Raw genomic sequence first — 19,812 nt, forward strand, 5'->3', positions numbered from 1 at the left:
CCATTAAAGGGGAACTGTAACGCTATTTTTATATTTCGGGGTTAGAAAGAATCAGCATCGATGAGTACATTTCAAACCACAATAAAAGTGAAATGGACATAGTCCCGTTCAAAGCCTCCAATTTACATCACAAAATTAGACTAGATTTCCAGGTATGCTTAATGCCATTTTCTGCAATTCAGAACAAGGCAACCAAACTTCCTTTGACATGTACCGGCCCTATAACATTTTAAGGAAGCAGGCTTGTGAATACATCTCTTTTAATCCAATGGAAATATTGCTCTCAACTTCCAAAATTTTTTGCGTCGATAAATGGAACTAACTTGTTACCTCTGCATGCAGATCACGTTAGAAACGGTTTGATGGTGAAATGTACGAGCGAATACGTACAGCTTATGCTGCAGGCATTGCATTACATTAGTCACTGTGAGCGAGCAGGAAGGGCCGCATCACATCAGAATTTGTGTGAGCTTTTGCTCTCGCCCATGGCAAAGTACTTTCACAAAGTTCACAATCACATGCTTAATTTGAAATCTCGAAAATTTTCTATTACCGTCAATAAATTCATTTTGTCACTGAGATTTAATAACCAGTCTCAACAACAGTCTTAGCAACAGGGAACAACAGAAAGTAAAGCTGGGAGGGTGAAAAAAAAGGAACAAAAGAAAGGCCCATTGCGTTTTCTACCTTCTCCAAACAGGTGAGTAATGAGTTTGCGGAGAGTCTCTTTTAAATTAAACTCCACCAGTTTCACTGCCTCCAGTGTATGCGTGTCCTGCTTCTCTGGGGTGCGAGGACCCTTTTCAAACAGGTGCAGATGTTCTCCGTCCACCACACTCGCAAACAGCTAGAAAAGAACCCAACGTGAAAAACAAGACAGGGTGGAATTGGCATATTTGATAAGATACTAACAGCGGTTTACAGACATACTGTATTCGGAAAGCATTTATTTGTTCTGTTGAAGCGGTGATAAAGCCGTCTTATTCAGTTTACAGCTTCAACAGTATTCATCAAAAACAGCCAGTGGGGGCATATTTAGCAGGTAATCATGTTGACAGTCTGTTCCAAGACAAAGCTCATCAGTTTAAAAAAATAAGAAACTCAGCTTTTTTCAAGTTTTATTGATGGCTACTGTGCTGTCTTCATGTTTTCAGACTTTTTCACATTTGATACTCCAGCTGTTGAGAACAATTTTCAAGTGCAGCCCATACTCATCACCTAATTTGGATCAAACTGTTGATGTTAGTATATACTGTTTTGCTTTGAAACATTAGAGGTTGTCTATACTTTTCAGGACGATGTTAAAATGATGATGGCAGGAGTGGGATACAATATGCACATTTCTAAGGCCCTCTGTTCCTTAGTTAAAATTGATTAACACTATAAGCTTTGAAAGTGGCATGACATCTTGTCAAGGATTGCTACAGTGCCATTTCTAAAGTATGTTTTTCTTCACCAGAATTTCCACTTCTGGTTGAGGGGGAACGGTCAGTGTGTTTTTAGCTACTGCTTTTCTCACCAGTTTCATGTATATATGATTATTTTCTTTAGACTCACTGTTAAATGTTACTGTACTCATTTATTAGTCTTTCTCTGCAAACATACTATCACCGTGATTCTCACATCCACTGCTGACTGCCTACATATTACTCTGCAGAATCAGTCTGCTCTGCAAAACCACGGGTTTTTCCCAGTTTTTGTTTTGTCCTCCTGGATTCCACCACAATGTTTGTAATGTACACCTTATCGCAATTATTGTATCTCACATGGAATTATATCCTGAAAATCCTTGAGCACTGCCAGTATATTGGGATCTTGCAAACCCACACAGGAATTTAACTGTTTTTTCCTCTCAGTTTTGACAAGCAACTATCAGCGGGATAATGTCTCTAAGACACGATCCCTCCTAAAAGGCTGATAAGAAGAATCTGCATAACATGATGTTACCATTACCATGCTTTACAGATGGGATGGAGTGACAAGCACTGTACTGTGGCTCTTGCTTTTAGACCAAAAAGTTCAATCTTTGTCTTGTCTGACCACAAATTCCTCTATTATATGTCTGCATTATCATATATGTGATTTGTCTCAAATCTCTTTTTTAGTAAAGGTATCAACACATGTATATTATCGACACACTGTATGATCAACGAGTGAGAAACTTACAAATATTTAAAAGTGATTGTTAGCGTCATGGTAGCATCCCTAACCAGTCTCCTGCTTGCTCACATACATTATTCTCTACTACTCTACCTCTGATTTATTTTAAAAGTCCCTTGGACTTCATAGCTGATTTTTCATATCATATGGCTTAAAATTCAAAATCAATCAAAAAGAATTCGCAAGAGGCTTCTATTCTGAAGACAAGCTAAACAACTTTTATTTCAGGCAGAGAAAGACCACTACACTATTTTTGTGACTTTGCAAACTAATCATTAGGTTTTAAAGAATTAAGCACAAAGATGTGGACTACTTATGCAACTGAGAATCTTCTAATTTTCTTTGAAAAATCTACTTCATTTACATGTACTATCAGCCGATCTTGGGTGGGGTAAATGACTCAGAATCTAAGGTTCAACTTAAACAGGCACTTTTATTAAAAGTGCTAGACAGCGAAAAGGTGCGCACTGTAAAAGCATAAGCTGTGATGGAAGTGTATGAACTGTAAACACACGGTGGTCACGGCCAGTATTCTAGAGGACCGTCCCCTTACCTCATGGTTTGAGAAGAGACGCACTCCCTCCATCTGGTGAAAGATGGGGTAGTGACTGGCATCGATCTCATCTCGTCTGTAGACGTCCCCTGCCACCAGGAAAGCATCCAGACCAGAGCGCATCAGATCTCTCTGATGGGCAGAGGTGTGTGCTCGCAGCATGTGCCCCCGGTTCAGGTAGTAATTGTCCCCTTTCTTCCTGCTGGCATGGTCAGGTGGTATCAGAAGACTGTCAAAGTTCTGCTCTACCGTTACCACAGGACACAAGTTATCATAAACGGAAAACAACGGATTCCCATGGCGGCCCATGTACTGCTTGTAGAAGTGATCTTTTATGCGTTCTTTTATGAGCCACAGTGGATGGTGCTTCTGGTTGTGCAAGTTCCTCCCTACGTTTGAAAGGATCTTGGGTGTGATGTTGGTATAGTCATCCCGTGGGTGGAGTTTCCCAAACAGCTCCACGCAGTCCTTGCCACTGGAGCTGGCTGCTGGACCGGACATCACACCTCTGAAGACCTCCTTTGCAAGACCTTTCCAACGTCTTCTGTGGAGAGATGCGGATTCACCCAGCCGGATGACTGACCTCAGACTGCAGCACAGCCTCATGACTATCCACCAGTGAACCTGGAGAGAAAAGAAAATCCCAAGGTAAAAATCAAACGAAACCGATGGATTCCTTGGGTGTTCTGCTTATCATGGAAAAGAGCTGATGTAACCCATTAGTTTACCCAGCGACCCTGCCCCTCATTACCTTGCCAGTCAGCAAAACCATAAGCTACAAAGGCTTTTATTATGAAGGTTGAAAGAGGTGCTTTCAGCATGAGAGTACATTTTACCAAGGACACCACTAACTCTAAGAAAGGGTGACTTCCAAATTTCATCTTTTCTTCTTTTATTTGTGGAACTTGGGATTACATAAAGAGAGGGGAGAAAAAAATAAAAGTCAATTCTTAATGGAAAAAATGCCAAACAAAGTCATTTTTAAATAATATTCTTAAGCAGCTCAAAACAAAGTGGTGTGCTTCTAAATCTGAGAACTGCGGGCAGTACAAAAGGTCCACTGTTTATCTGCAGGCCTTATCATCAACCTGTCACTTAGAATATAAGAGATCTCAGTTTTTCACGATAGCTTGTTCCAGGGACCTAGAAATCACGGCAATTACCTTGCTGGAAACTGAAATAATGTTCCACTGCAGTAGCTACACGCTGAAAACAAAAGTATAAAAAAACAACATGTACATACTACTCTCCAAGGATGATCATTAAAAGGTCTTTTGCTTTTCTTTCTGCACCACAACAAATAAGGAGCACGTAAAATTGAAGTTTTGTTTCCTGACGAATTCTCACAAATCATCTCCACTTATTGTTATTTAAATACATAATTAAAACCTCACATTGCACAAGGTGTTACTTTGAGTAAAATAGGAGTTACTTACTGCCAAATAAAAATCTGAAAGAGGAAATCCGAAAAATAACATAGAATCACTTTAAGCACAAATGATAAACAAATAAAATATAGAAACTAATAGGAAAATAAATCTTGAAGTAAACATAAAAATAGATGGCAAATCTACTGTACCAGAAAACCCTCTTCTGCTTTGCTTGTATTTACAGTACAAGTACCCTTGTAATTCTTGGTAAAACTGTACAGTAGTTTGTTCCCCTTTTACGCCTGCCTTTGTTTATTATTAAGGCTAGATCATGTCAATTTCATGCTATTTGTACTATTTATTTTATTTACTTCTTATTATTGTAATAGAAACACGTTCGCTTCTTTTCGAACTACAACCGGGGAAAAATATTCCCTTGAACTGTGTTTATAATTATTTTTTTTTAACAGATACGGTATGAGTAAGCTTGGAAAAAAAAACACGGATAAAATACACAAGCAAAGCTTCTTTTATATATACTGTATAGCATTTACAGTAGCATGGGTTTATGAACTATCTGACACTCAGATGATAAGAGCTACCGATAGTTACCCACAGAAACCCATTTCAATCTTTGACATACCGTTTATTAAAATGCATTATAAACAATTCAGCAGTGCCAGTGCAAGAGGAGCTCTGTGTAGTAAGACAGTTTTGGGATTCACATTAAATTTCAAAATAATGAATTACAGTCAAAATAAAAGAATCATAACTGAGCACACATTTTACAAATGAATACATCATTAGAACCCTAGCTAAACTGCAATATAAAAATAGTTTCTCATTTGTGGTTAAATTAAGAAACCTGTAGAAATGTAATGACAAATTATTATTGATTCTTAATATTGGATTTTTCCAAATTGAGCTCTTTGTTTCTTTAATTAAATTTGAATGTAGAAAATAATGAGCTAAGTTGTTAAAGAAACAGAAAACTGTTTAGAAACAGTGGCAATGCCCGTGGGAAGCACATTCCTAATACAGTACCTATTCATAAAAAGGGCATCAAAGCCTAATCAAGTAGCTATAGTGTACATCAGTAGATATTTCTTCTATGACATGCAAGGTGATAGAAACAATAATTAGAATTAGCCTGAACTTGAGGATCATCTACAGCATTTGGCAATAACACTGTATGGGATAGTTAACAAATATTTAGAAAACATTGATCTGTCTTGACTAACTTGTTGTTAGTATTAGATTACTTAGAAAAAGCTACAATACCAACCAAAACAAATCATATGATATTGTAATATTTAGATATTATGACGTTCCTTATGAAAAATGATCTGCAGATTGAAGATTTAGGGTGGTAGTGATTCAGGTTAATCCAGTAAAAAGAAAACATTTTTTCTACTGTATCTTCAGTTCTTGGTTTGGACAAACACGTGGAAGGCAGAATTTCATGTATACAATACAGGGTGTTGCATGAAAGTAGCAAAACCATAAACTCTAAATATAAAATGGGAAAGAATGTCCTTGAAGAGGTTACTTATAAGGAACACTTAGATGAAATTTGTGCTAACATAAACACCTATTATAAATTACACAGAAACAATAGGCATATAGTATTTATATACAGGTAGGATATACATACAGAATATATTTACAGGTATATAATTTATATCAAGGGTTGTTATGCTGAAATAGCACAATGCATTAGTATTATTTGCTCACACAACATAAAAAAATATGCTGCTCAAAAATCAGCAGAGAACAATTACATACAACCCTTGTATCTACTGTAGCTGTATTCTGACAGCCTGAAAAAACTGATTCATTTAAGTCCTAAAGAGAGAACACTCCCCATGGACCTGATTCAAATAATCCAAATCCGCAAGCATACAAAGTCAACCCAAAGGTCCTCTTCAAAATTAACACTGAAATACGAACCAGAGGACACAAGTGGAAAATACGGGGAAGTGCATTTACAACTGAGAACAGGAGGCCCTTCTGTACACAGGGTGCTAAAACAAGCTACCCAGCCATGTTGTTGAAGCTGATACCTTGTCTTCTTACAGGAAACAGCTGGATTAAATATTTGGATCAATTAGTTAGTAAAGAAGAAAATGACCTAGACTGGCTGGATGGACCCCTCGTTTATAAACATTCACATGTAGTGATACTGTATATTGCATACATTGAAGTCATTTATTATAACTATGCATTTACACTACAGTAAACAAACTAAGTCTCCCTCACATTTCAGAGTCTGGCTTGCTTATCACTGCTGGATTAGTCTTTGACGCACTTGTTTTTAATATAATACAAGATCACCTGCACTACACAACTTAAATGCAAAGGTATTTCACTAATTTTTTTTTATCCTTGCAACCCCATCTACATTTTTGTTATCCACCTTGTCAACTGTCTTGAAACACCCAGCTTTTACTCAGCAAAGGTGGGTCTCTCGAAATACAAAAATGGGAGCCCTGGTATGCAGAACTTTGCAGAGTGCATTTCTTAGATGTACAGTTAAAGTGAAAATTATACATTAGAAACACGTTTCTCTCCTCTTTGCAAGGTGTTCCAGGAGACTCATGCAGACTTCCTCGTTTCAATTTTGTGTAAATCTGGAGGTTTGGCAGATCCACAGGTTTGCGTGATGACTTGTGAGTGCCTTGTTTAGAGACGGGCGGTGGTACAGTTGTTAACATTGGTGCCTCACAGCGCTGGGGCCCTGGGTTCAATGCCAGGCTTGAGAGGCTATCTGTGTGGAGGTTGTGTGGGTTTCTTCCCACAGCTCAAAGACATACTGGTAGGTTAATTGGCTCCTGGAAAAACTGGCCTTAGATGTGAGAGGGTGTGTGTTTGTGTCTGTGATGGACATCCTGAGATGAACAGGCGTACTGACTGGGGTGTACCCTACCCTGTGCCACTTACTTGCTGGGACAGGCTCCAGCACCCCCGCTACCCTGAATTGGAAGAAGCGGTAACAAAATGGGTGGATATTGAGGGATACTATCCAACATGAAAGTGCAGAGAGATGGGTAAGTACTCTCCAAGGTTTTATGACAGAGATAGGCTAGGCTGATTGATTCATCATTGTTATATTATAGAAGAGGCACGTTAGCCAGAAGCTGTTCTCTTGAGCTCAGGACCACTGCAGGTTATACAGCAGATCAGGTCAAGCTGGAAAATTACAGAACACACACAATCTTTATCCCTCACTGTTTAAGAGGACATATGGATGAAGGTGAAACCTGTATTTGCTTTTGAAATCAGAGGAAAAGTTGTCTGGCAACATAGCTATTAGGAGGGACTTACACAGTGATTGCTGAATGATAAAAATACAATGTGTATCGTATGAAAACACTGCATTGTAGTGCTACCCTGGCAACTTAAAGAATATTCAATTTTTAATACTGAATATTTTAGATAACTATTTTAAATAAAAATGTACAAAGTCATAATGTATATATGTAATTAAAACCATAAACTCTTATTCGCCAACTGCTTATATGGTTTCTCTTTGTGTAATTTTAGAAAATGTAGCCCTACAACAGACATTCAATAACAATGCAAATGTTTAATCTCATCCCTGAATGATTTTTTCCGTTGTAATTAACTTGCCAATTTCGTATGTTTCAAAGTGCACAAGGAAGAAGCAAGATCTATTGGCAAGGATTTTGCTTTATTTATCTCAGACTAACACTAAACCTCAGTTGGATTTGATCAAATATGTATTCTTCTCTTGGAAAAAGACAGTTCATAACGCAGACTGTTCATGAAGTTCTTCTTCTGTGTACACACACCCACAGCTGACCTGTAGACTGAAAATGAATGAAAGTTTGTGTATTGTATTCATTATTGTATTGATTTGAATACTATCGAGACACGTTTCCAAGGATGTCACATAATAATCCATCTGGGAAAGAGGCAAGGAAAATATTATAACGGACCTAGAAGTGGATTATGAACATAAGAAAGGTTACAAGAGAAGGTCATGAGGCCCTTCTAGATGTTTGGACGATAACAGATAACTGATCCAAGCATGTCATCCAATCGTGTCTGGAAAGAGGCCAAGGTATCAGTTTCAACAACGTGGCTGGGTATCCAGTTGCAGACACCCATAATCAATTGAGTCCCCTGAATGTCCCCTAGTCTGTGTTTTAACTGCTCCCTGTCCTTTCCAGTTCTAGTTTCACTGTTGATTCTGAAGAAATCTGTGGAGTTAAAGTCATCATTGCCTTTCAGGAAAATAAATATGCTTTAAACTCCTGAAAAAATGTTGAATAAGGGTACCTCACAGTCTTTGTCCGATTAAGATTTCATCATCACTTCACATTTTCAATTGCCTGTTATCCGATTCATGGTCACAGTGACACATGGCATTTTCTGGGAAGCACTGGCTACAGCCCATCACAGGACACATACAGGTACCGACACAAACAGGCATACATTCCAACTAGGGGCACTTTTATAGAAGCCAATTAACCTACCAGCATGATTTTGGACTGTGGTAGGAAACCAGAGCACCTGGGGGAAACCCAAGCAAACCCAGAGAGGCACACTTCAGGTAGAAAGCTCCCCACCAGCACTACAAGGCAGTAATGTTGATAACTGTGCCGCCATGCCACACCGATCAAGACTTAAAATATTTAAGAAATTTAACATGCAAGTGTAGGACATTCCTTTTAGCCCTGAGAATGGGTCTGGTTGCTCTTCATTGGATTAATTCCAGAGCAGTCTTTATTATTGCTTTCACACTCTGTTTAGAAGATATAAATGATGTGCACTAACATACACTAACTCACGAAATTATTCACCCAAGTGAATGAGTTAACAAAATGGAACAATCATCTCCCATTTTATTGAATTATAAATGATGTGTACACATTTTTTTTTTCTTGGTTGAATCTTTACTTAACATTTGCTGCCTTACAGAGACTGATACATTTAATCTGAAACCACGTGAATCACTATTATTGCACACATAAAAACCGAATTGTGTGACTTTTCAAAGTAATTTTGTGTACATTTATTTTCTCTTAATATTTTTTGCTGACATCTAACTTCTTTTACCCATAAAAGGGACTAATCACTTGTTGATTAAAATATATTCATCTTAAAAACATGTATGTATATATTACATAATCCAACAAAATGGGACATTACTGGAAGGACATGAATCATTTTCCATAGCCCTATAGATACTTCAGTCTTTTTTCATAGCTAATGCTCTTCAGGCTCATTATTTCTAATTGTATATTATAGTTTATGTTTCTGCTAACTGCATGCAGTATTCTGCATTAAACTAAATGTTATCTGACACATGCTAGCCCAAACCAAGAACTGAAGGCACAGTATAGTGAGTTTTATTTACTGGATTCTATTGAGTCAACAACTGTGCAGTGAAGATTCAAACTGATGGTTTACTTTGATTCAGGGAGGTGGTTCAATTAAAGGCAATTGTGAGAAAGCTACCATCTTGGCTCAAAACGCAGACCCAGTGGTGGCTGAGTGTCTGCTGTTCATTGGGAGAACCTGCAGAATGAAGCACAGCTGGTCAGAATGACTAATTGGCAGGGAGAGGTGGTGAAATTCTATATGATGGAAAGACTCCGTGAGGAACCAGATACTCCCTTGGGCGAATGAAGAGGCTTGGATGACCAGCTTGGGAAAAAAAAGGGTTTCAGTCTGCGTCTAGACTCCAGCTCGGAAGAAGAAAGAGTGATAGCTCCTGAGGTGAGTTCTCATTAGCAACGGCAGACTTACAGACGGTCTCCGTGTTACTTCATTTGCGAGGCTCAATGGAAATGAAGTCAGCTGCCAAGGAAAGGGTAGAATGCTCTATTGCAAATGTGTGCGCTTAACATGCATGCAAATGCCTACACCTATTTCTTTTTCAATCCTTTCAAAGCTACACTGCAGACACCTGACCTGAAAAGGGCCGCTCAGAGTGACAGCTGCCCTGTTATACTTAGTAAAGACTGGTAACACTCACATGGGAAGCAAAATATGCGTTTTTTGAATGGCAAGGGTTTCGCATCAGTGGAAGCTTTGAACAATTCTCAAATTTAAACTTCTTCCATCACCACCTGCCTTGCCAATGAAAATCAAACTTTGTATAGATCCTGGGACAAGTGCAATTAAAATATTGCCGAAAGATTATGAACCAAGAAAGAAGCTCGACAGCCATCTTATTCCGAATCTGGAAGCATCCTTGGCTGAAAAGCGGTGTAAGGTGTTAAACTCCCCAAATTTTCAGGTATAAGCGCATTAGGATTCAAGACTTGTGATTTTTCGTGACAATTACAACACTCATAAGGAAATCTTAGTGTGACAGAGAACACTGTCCATCCATCCATTTTCTAACCACTTTATTCAATACAGTGTCGCGAGGGTGCCGGAGTGAATAACAAATATTTCCGCTAGTCTTTGCTGCCCTCTGGGGGTTCTTACTAAACTAAACAATCAAGTTCAAGTTTAATGTCGCATGTTCCTGTGTAGAATGAAATATTTGCATGTTGTCCTCACATGACAAATGACATAACAGATGACATAAACGATGACTTAGAATTGACCTAGAAAATGACATCCCAATTCTTGGAGACAGGAACAGGGTAGCAGCGATAATTTTAACCAGCCTTTAGATAGCAGCTGTGTGCAAAATTCAGCATTTTGAACATAAAAATGCTACAGGAGATAGGAAAACAAAATGAAAAGGGTATAGCAAAGTTTTCCAAACAGCAAGATGGCCACAGATGATTTTGCGGTAATGCGTATCTTGATATTTTTAAGGAAATTCACTCTTGTACTGCACCTGTTAAAATATCCCATCTGTAATAACATTTTTAAGATCAGTATTGGCTTGTCACCTATCACATAATTTACAGTATGCTGAGAAATCTGACATCAAAATTGGGGAATGTTTGTGTTCTCTCTCAACCTCTTCTATAGTCGCAAGTATTAATTTCACGCTCATCCCTTATAAGTCATATAGTATATACAGTACTAGGTGAATGGTAAAGTTCACATGCAGTCTGTCAGAGTACTATTAATCAGCTAAAACAATCTACAGTGGTATCACTGCCCAATGCTCACATACACTTTTAATTTAAGTTATATTTTCTGATAGGATACCTGGCAGCCAATGACACTGAAGCATATCAATATGCTGCTGTATTAGGCTTCATTTTTCCTTTACCACTTTTTCCTCAGAAAAAAAGTGCAAAGTCAGAAAGTGCTCTCAATGTATGCATTTCTTATTAAAACAATTAAAAAATGATTCCAGTTCTGAGGCTCAAATGAATTGGATATGATTAGAAATGGATTAAAAGTCACTGATTATTTACAGCTAACATTAATTTTATGGAAACCTAACTGCCAGATTATTTTACAACAGTAAAATATAACAGTGACCTCATGGTTTGCATGTTATTGAAGACACAATTACTTTATATCACAATATTTCATCATAATGGACTATGATTTAGAAGCCTCCAAAACTGCCTGCAATTCAAGTGTTTTTTTAAACCAAGTCTACTTACTGTATCATGTTTATGAAGTAACACTAGTTGCCAGTTACTAAGCATAATCTATTTATGTAACACAGGTTTTTCTGGCACTGACATATAAGAAATTCTACATGAGAAGTCCATTGATGTAGCAAATCTGCACAATGTTAAGAGTATGAATATATTTGACAATGACTAAAAATAAGAAGATCAATGATTTCCCACCTTCTCTCTGCTGGCTGCTCTTCATCCATCCTTCCCCATTTCAGATTTTGTTGAGTATCTTTCTGCTTTTGATCTGACTCCTTTGAGTCCTATAAGCATGCAATGTAAGCTGCACTGTTCATTGTAATATAATTTGTTACATTACTTGCAGAATCAATTTTCTAAAACCCCTGTTAATTTTGAATCAGATGAATTATTAATAAAAACAGAAAAAAAAAACCTTCTGCACGGTTTTAATTTTAAACTTTTAAAAAAGAGCCTTATTAATTAAATAAGTAAACCGAGAAAAACAGATTTGCACTAAAAGAAACGGTTGCATGCCGTGGGTGCTGATACTTGCTGGGTCAGTAATTTGTATAAACTAATATTGTCTGCTGCACAGGTAATTTCTCACAATGTTAAACACAAATAACACAAAACTGAACATGTGGGCAGAAAGGTAGCAGTTGGCATATGGCTCAGCAGTTTTACTACATCTCGACATCTCCCACACATCTACATAACTTGAGAGGTGTCAGAGAGGGGGCTTGTAAAACCCACAAGAGAATCAGGTGTTGTCTCCCACTATGTCTCAGTGCCCACTCCTGCTCTCTGTCCACCCACTTTAGTAAGTCACCAATCTACTTTAACACCCACTTTACAATCAGTGTCTCCTGTTGCCTTTTTCCAGGCTTCTCATGTTGTAGGCCAGGGATAGACAATCCTGGTCCTGCAGGGCAAGTGTCTCTTCATTATTGGCTTCTTGGGGTCAATGCAACAACTCCTCTCAGATCTGTAGGGGCTGCTCCTCGGAAGAGATCTAGAAACCTAACACAACCACTGGCTCTTCACGACCAGGATTGCTCTCCCGAGCTGTAGACCCTCTCTCATTGCTCCCTGAATCATATCTAGGCACCAACCTTTCAGTTTCCTCTGTCCTCAAACATTTTATTCCACTTGACTGTCATCAGTGTCACTGGGGTTAACTTGAGCATAAAGAAACGAGGTAAATAACTCAATGAAACAGACATTTTCTTCTAAATTTCTACTTGTAGATGTAGAGTTATTCATATAATGCTACAGACTCGATAATTATAGGATATCTTGGTCATGATCATGACCAAAGACAGGCAGTCCAAAGCCTCTGCCAGCCTTATTTACTAAGATAGCTGACTACTGTAGACTACAACAAGACTAGACTGTACTACACCATCCTTTCACTGACACATGCAATGGGAAGGTTTAAGCGTCTTAAACTCATTCACTTTTTCAGGCTGTGACATTTTCCAGCAGATAGGAAAGTAAGGAAAGCACAACTAGGTCAATATACTGTAGATGTAACAAGCAGCAAAGAAGAGAAACACATCTGTGAAATAGAAAATTGTAAGACATCTACAGGCTTACAGGTCTCTGTGGTGTCTTACAATCCTCTTCTGTTCTACTCTTAGTGAAAAGAAGAAGCTGGATAATTTCAAGGTTATTCTCAAATTGTTAATCTTATCAAAAGATCTTTAAAAAGAAGAAAAACATTGTAGTCTGTTACTTCAGCAGATACAAGAAACGTTTCCACAATATAGGACAGATTGGTTTGGGGAACAGGTCACAGAGAGAAAAACATTTACAATCTTTATAGTCTGGGTGCAACAAAATATACAAGATAACAGAAAACCTTAAATAGAATTTAATTCCAGACTTGGCTCTGAAAAAAAAGTAGTACAAGACAGATACGAATCCAATTTTAGAAACTTTGTGTTTCCTCTACTATTTTTGAATGTGATGCAAAAGTGTGAAGTTATGAAGAGGCGTTACATTAACAGAAATGCCAATAAAATGCTAAAGCATACATTTCCTAAATCTTGGTGTCTTGACAATCATTCCAAAGGCTGAAAGGCAACTATTTATGTTTGTTTACTTGAGTAGTCTTGTGAAAACTACTTTAAATTTTCATAATTGAAAATTGTAATATATAAACACGAACTCTTAACTAAGGAATTAAAAAAACGAGTAAGGAGACTGGGGCTGTAAGAAATTACAAAATGTCTTCCTATATATGCAGTTCTTTCATGCAGCATACATCACTGCCTACTGTGTATAATGCCTGATATTTAGAAAAAAACTTATTCCACAATTTTCAGCTGTCATCTACTGGGAAGCTGGAAGAAGTAATTGGGTTGACTGGAGCAGTTGCTGATTGCTTTCAGTCAGCAGTTCATTTCTTGACCCTTGAGAATGCAGGCTGGGTAAGCAGGAATCAATAGAATAGATGAATCTGTCTAAACCTGTTTGAACTGAGTGCTTCTTTATTTGGGGATGTGAAATAGAGGGGAAAGGATACTGTCCTAAAGGTTGAAATCCCTGCAGTGATAAGAAACAGTGATACACGACACTGTAGGGCTGATATTTATTAAAAACGATTAATGCGGCTATATTTCGTTTGAATATAATTAAATACCCAGAAAAGGTAAGGGGCATAATGTAAAGCTATGCTGTCATTCATTCTTCTGCTTGAAATGCTGTGTTTTCACAGCTTGCTTTAGCTAGTCAATTTCATGAAACACAAAAACAAAATATAATGGGGTTTAAAATCAGAAGATCAGAAGATAGAAATGTAAAAAAATGGAGCTCTGAAATATTTCAAACACTAAGATGTCCTGCGTCTGGTCCACAGGGCTGATGATTTCTCATCATGTTAAGAAATAGTTTTCAAGTCTTAAACGTGTAATGCGGGGGCTCTTAAGTGACTTCCTCACCAAGCCTTTGCCCAAGACAGCACATAGAGCATAGGGATAACTGGTCCAAAGCCAGACCCGTGATCCAAAACTCACAACTGGCAAAGCCCCACCAGGAACAGAGGCAGGCAAGTGATCCTTCTCTCACCATGTTCCAGTGAGCACTTGTGATAGTCAAGTCCATGCCGGTCTGTGGCAGTCAGTGTCCACTGTGTGGCATGGACACATGAATCCTAAATGAAGATACAGGTGATCTAACCACACTGACATCAGTTTAGATCAGTGTGTTTTCATCAAGTTTCAAAGGTTGTTGTATGGGTCATACCGATGAGCCGAAGGGAATTCCGAATGCACATCCTAAACTGGCGGCATATGCTGGGCATAAAGGGAAAGAAAAACTTCGGGATATGGAAAGAAAATGCAAAGTATTCAACACCCAAGACCAAAATTAGTTTCTTTTCCTTTGCAGTTTTTCCAGACATTTAACTTCTTTCACACATAAAGCGTGTGAAACAGACCCAAATGTTCAAACAAAAAATAAACAAAGCAAAAGCCTGATGATCTGCTTACTAAATAAACCAGCGTCTCTGCTGAAAAAAAAAATTGAATTAAAACATGTCTAAAATCTCCATTTTGCTAAGTAAACCCTTGCAGTGTATGTTTCTTGATTTCTCCTGGAATGACAGTGATGCCCACTGTTGAAGACCTGGCTTTTCAGTGGTAAAGTGGCATAGTTTTCAGTGGCATAGGGATAACTGGTCCAAAGCCAGACCCGTGATCCAAAACTCACAGCTGGCAAAGCCCCACCAGGAACAGAGGCAGGCAAGTGATCCTTATCTCACCATGTTCCAGTGAGCACTTGTGATGGTCTGTAACACATCAATTACCCTACGGGATTAATAAAGTATTTTCTATCTAAACAAAGGCTGAGGTGTTAATTTGCGTTCTGATCTTAATATGCTATGTTTTTGAGGTGACAAAAACATGAACCTAACCCTCAAGAAATCAGATTGTTAGCATTGTAAATACCGTAGCACCCCTTCAAAATCCAACATGGTCTTTACTGAAAAGGAGCTACAGCAAATCTTAACTGGAAGTGTCTCCAACTATAACATACAGTATTAATGTCACCAACTCCAAAAAGCAAGTTTTTCCATAATGTTTCTACAGCTGTGATTACAAAGATCAGCATTCTGGATGAGTCCTGTGTCGCAGTCTCTAGAGTGTGTGAGTACCAGGTTATACCAGGTTATACTGCCGAGTTTTTGTCTGCTCATTACTAGGTTTTCTGTCTCTGTCTCTTTCTGTACATGTAACCTCTGCATCAACGTATTCAAATACAGTAAAAAAGTGAGACTTTTACTAAAAGAAAACTGTTTCTTTCTGACACACCAGGGATAGAATCTCCAGTTCAAAGCAAATTATTCAGACAGATTAGTATTTGTAAGTTCTTTTGTTTTAATTTACAAAAGGGTAAAAAATGCATTGCCTCTATGCTGAGTGCTGCCTAATAACATAATATTAGCTTGCAGCATGACTCATTTTCACCATGCAAGCATGACTAATGAAACGAATAAGAGCTGAGATCTTATGTTATTAGAGTACATGTTAGAGAACAATAAGTCTCGTTTAATTTTCTGACAAGAAAAATGCTGTTTCCATGTACGACAATACTTTTTCCTCAATTTCTGTATAACGACTTTCTGTATAATGAACAAAAAAATCCAGACTCGCTCTTCAATGCTTAAACCACAACAGGTTTAGCCAACATTCAGAAAATCCACACTGCTATATTTTCACTTGTTTGTAATACAATCAAAGAAGGGTTTGTAGATTGATAGTCTCACATAAGGCACCATTTAATTAAAACTATAAATTTACTCCATAATACACTGGAGATCTACAGTACAGCTATGACGTCTGATTGGAAGACATGCCTTTCCCATTCTCTCTTCGATCCTGCTCGCTGCCTTTGTTTAAATCTACTATAAACCCCCAAGCCACAGTAATTGTTGATAAAGTTAAAGAAGTCTATACATGCTCAGCCTCGGCAATGGACCTCACCCAGTCAAGATTTAAATAATATTTTCTAGCAATCTATTCACATGAATGATAAAGACCCTATGAACAGAGCGAGCTGTAAATGTCCAGAAGATAGCTGCATCACAATTTTTATAATGGGAATTGCCTTTTATTTACCAATAGTGCCACCCAATAACCAATTGTTCCAAAAGTCAGCTCTATAGCAATGACTACTGTATCATTACAGGGGAGGAATGACACACATAAACGTACTCCTCCAACACACCGACATTTTCCAATGACCCAATGACCGACAATGACCCAAAAATTCAAAAAGACAAAGGAATGGTCATCTGCTCACAAAATAAACATTTTCAACTGGTCGTTCCAATCTCTAGATCTGAGTCGAATTGAACATTTGTGGTTCTAACATAAAATGAGTTCATTAACAGAACCCAATTGCTCTGAAGGACATTAAGCAACTCTACATGGAGGAATGCTCATGGATCTCCCGTGGGGCGTGACAGACCCACTATACAGGAGCCATCTAGTCATTGTAATCTCAGAGAAGGGGTGTAAGTAATCGTTTACATATTTCAATAAAAGAAAAAAAATACAATCTGTAAATTTTATTTTTATTTGATATTTATTGTTTCTATTTCATTTGGGGGTGAATAAATTTGGAGGCCGCTGCATATGCCGGGGAAAGGGGTGCACAGTATTTTGATTCACCTCTAGATGACATCATCTGTGTGAGTTTCACATTTCAGGTTCCTGTTTGGAAGCTACAACAAAAGTTTCATCTTACTCCACAGGTAATCAAGGAGCATAAGAGCCTGATGAGTGTCATCTTCAGGCCAGATGCTCTTTTCACATGATTACCCTGATCCAAGGGTGCTAGTCTAGATAATAAATGAATCTTGATGTGCAGTGCCCTTTCAGGCTTCTCTGTAGGTGACTTTCCGTTTTTGAGAATTGTAAGGCTAATTTAAGTCCTGTACTGCACAACAAAATAACCTCAATTAAGATAATTTCAGGCTTTGAGCTGTAACATCTCCCAAACCCTAACCTGGAATACTCTGACCTCTGCTGATTTAGCACTGATAGAACCCATAGGTGACTTATACTCAGAACAAATAGGATCTAAGAAAAGAAGATTGCCGGTGTGAACGTGCTATTTTTAGAGAGTTCTCTTTGGCACAAACTCAGCAACATATGAACACACTGCTAAGCATTTGGCTGACATCCTCTCATTGCTGAACAGAAAAAATCAGCTGCATCAGCATGACAAAGAATAAAAGAAATTAAACACACTGTACAGGTTTGACATCTCATTACCATTGCTTTAAACAGTCTTCAACAGAGAGCATACAAAATAACTGAGTAAGGGCAGTTTTAGAGAACAATAGCATGAAGCCATCTGTGCTGCATTTTATTCTTTACTGCCAACAAGATATTGTTTGTTTTAGATTTCGTTTTTATCAATGCAGAAGAGTCTGGCTGCTACACTTTGTGAAATCTCTCAATAATCAGCCTCTTCTGGGTTATATGTAATTGTTAAATGTCCACGTGGAGAGAAAAGGAAATAATTTCCCCTGTTGAAAGAATAAATCATTTTACATTCATAGTCTGAGGTCCAAATCCAGACAAAGCTTTTTATCTATCACTTTCTTGCACCAAAATCCCAAAAAACAATGATTTCAGCAGATCATAAAACAAAAGTGTTAATTTCCTCAATTTATGTCACTCTCATGCTTACCTACTTCAAGAAAGTATAAAGCGATGAAACCAAGCACTGTTTTGTGAGATATAAAGATGCATATCTAAGCAATAGTTTAATTCATCCTTTGTTGCTCAATTCTTTATGAGATATACCAGAGTAATCTTTCTGTTGCATCAATATGGACACATAGTTATGTCTCAAGGTTACTGCGACAATTTGGAAAGGTGACTGTTATTCTAGACTTACTCAACAGAATAACCGTTGCTGGAATGTACTGTAGCTTGTCAGGGAGCCAACCAATCCTGAATTTTACTGGAACAGCTGCTCTATGCACAATGATTGTGAAAAATGCCAGACAAACATCTGATAAACCCCCAAAAAATGACAGGTAATCCCTTGACCACACATCTGATAAGGTAGTAGCAGACTGGAAAAAAGAGTAGTTCAAGGAGCATAATCAGAAGTAACATAATGAAGTTCTCTTAGTGATTTTGCCAGGTCTATCAGACGATGTGTGAAGGATGGTAGGATGGCTTGATAGGGCACTAGATATTGACCAGCTTACAGGTCAAGAGATTAGTAGCGTTGACAGTGCCTTGTTTTTGACCTTCAAGGATTCAGTCCATAATTCCTCCTTTAGACTTAACCCTCCCCTTCACAGACATACAGATTGTCTAAAATCTGTTCATATTCCTATTCAGAAATAGGTGTGTAAATTCACCAATAAATCCATTATCAATATGTTAAAAATCATGCAGCTTATTAACATGTGCAGTTTGTAAAGTCACTAGTAAATTCAGTATCAATATGCTTATCAATGTTTATCTACACAACTTGGGGCTCTATCAGTAACACTTATAAATATAAGTTTACATATATATTTCAAAGCTTTTTTTTCCTTGTTGCACTATACTATCTATTCCAGAAAGAAATATTTTAATGATCTTTATCCTCTTAGATAATGACTTGCAAAATTCTTCATTAAAGTTTAAACTAATTAACTTTATACACTGTCTATAACATAAGTAAAAAAGTGAGACTTATCTTATTATTGCTTTATATTACTTACATAAAATATTTTGTTCATAGCCAATAAATCTTAAATTATTTAAGTATAAAACATAGTGTTCTAAGTTAAGCTTGTTTCCTTGACCTCATACTGGGTATGATTTAATGAAATATGATGTAGATCTATGCACAGCTGGGTGTAGAAATCATGAAACAAAACAGAAGTTTACTAAACAACTCTAAATATTTTATCAAATTTCAGTATCTTTGATACTGAAGGTTAATGGCTTTTAATCTCAATCTTTTCCGTTAACAGTAACTGAAAAAAATTCCAAAACAGCATATGAACTTAAAAACAACACAGTAATTACATAATTGCCCTGTTTCTTGGGCCAAAAATGATGAACATGCCCATCTTGGTGGTAAAGCTGATTTTAATTATTTTAATTTAAGAAACATTAACATTTTACACCTGTGGACATTTATCTCTGAATTAGTTTCCTACAGGTGGTGTAAATGAGTGCAT

General features: G+C 37.5%; 1 protein-coding gene across 4 annotated transcripts in view; it reads right to left on the reverse strand.

Moving 5' to 3' along the window:
* Positions 1-19,812, reverse strand: part of fars2 (phenylalanyl-tRNA synthetase 2, mitochondrial) — a 187,815-nt gene that overhangs the window by 127,298 nt on the left and 40,705 nt on the right. For all 4 annotated transcript variants that reach the window (XM_015354589.2, XM_015354587.2, XM_069191040.1 and 1 more), the window contains exons 3-4: positions 2,714-3,337; positions 688-847 (exon numbers count right to left, since the gene is read on the reverse strand). In XM_015354589.2, the coding sequence (XP_015210075.2) occupies positions 688-847; positions 2,714-3,319 (766 nt within the window). In that variant the 5' untranslated portion in view covers positions 3,320-3,337. The remainder of the gene's footprint in view (positions 1-687; positions 848-2,713; positions 3,338-19,812) is intronic.

Source organism: Lepisosteus oculatus, chromosome 6, assembly GCF_040954835.1.
Source record: "Lepisosteus oculatus isolate fLepOcu1 chromosome 6, fLepOcu1.hap2, whole genome shotgun sequence".
Taxonomy (NCBI): domain Eukaryota; kingdom Metazoa; phylum Chordata; class Actinopteri; order Semionotiformes; family Lepisosteidae; genus Lepisosteus; species Lepisosteus oculatus.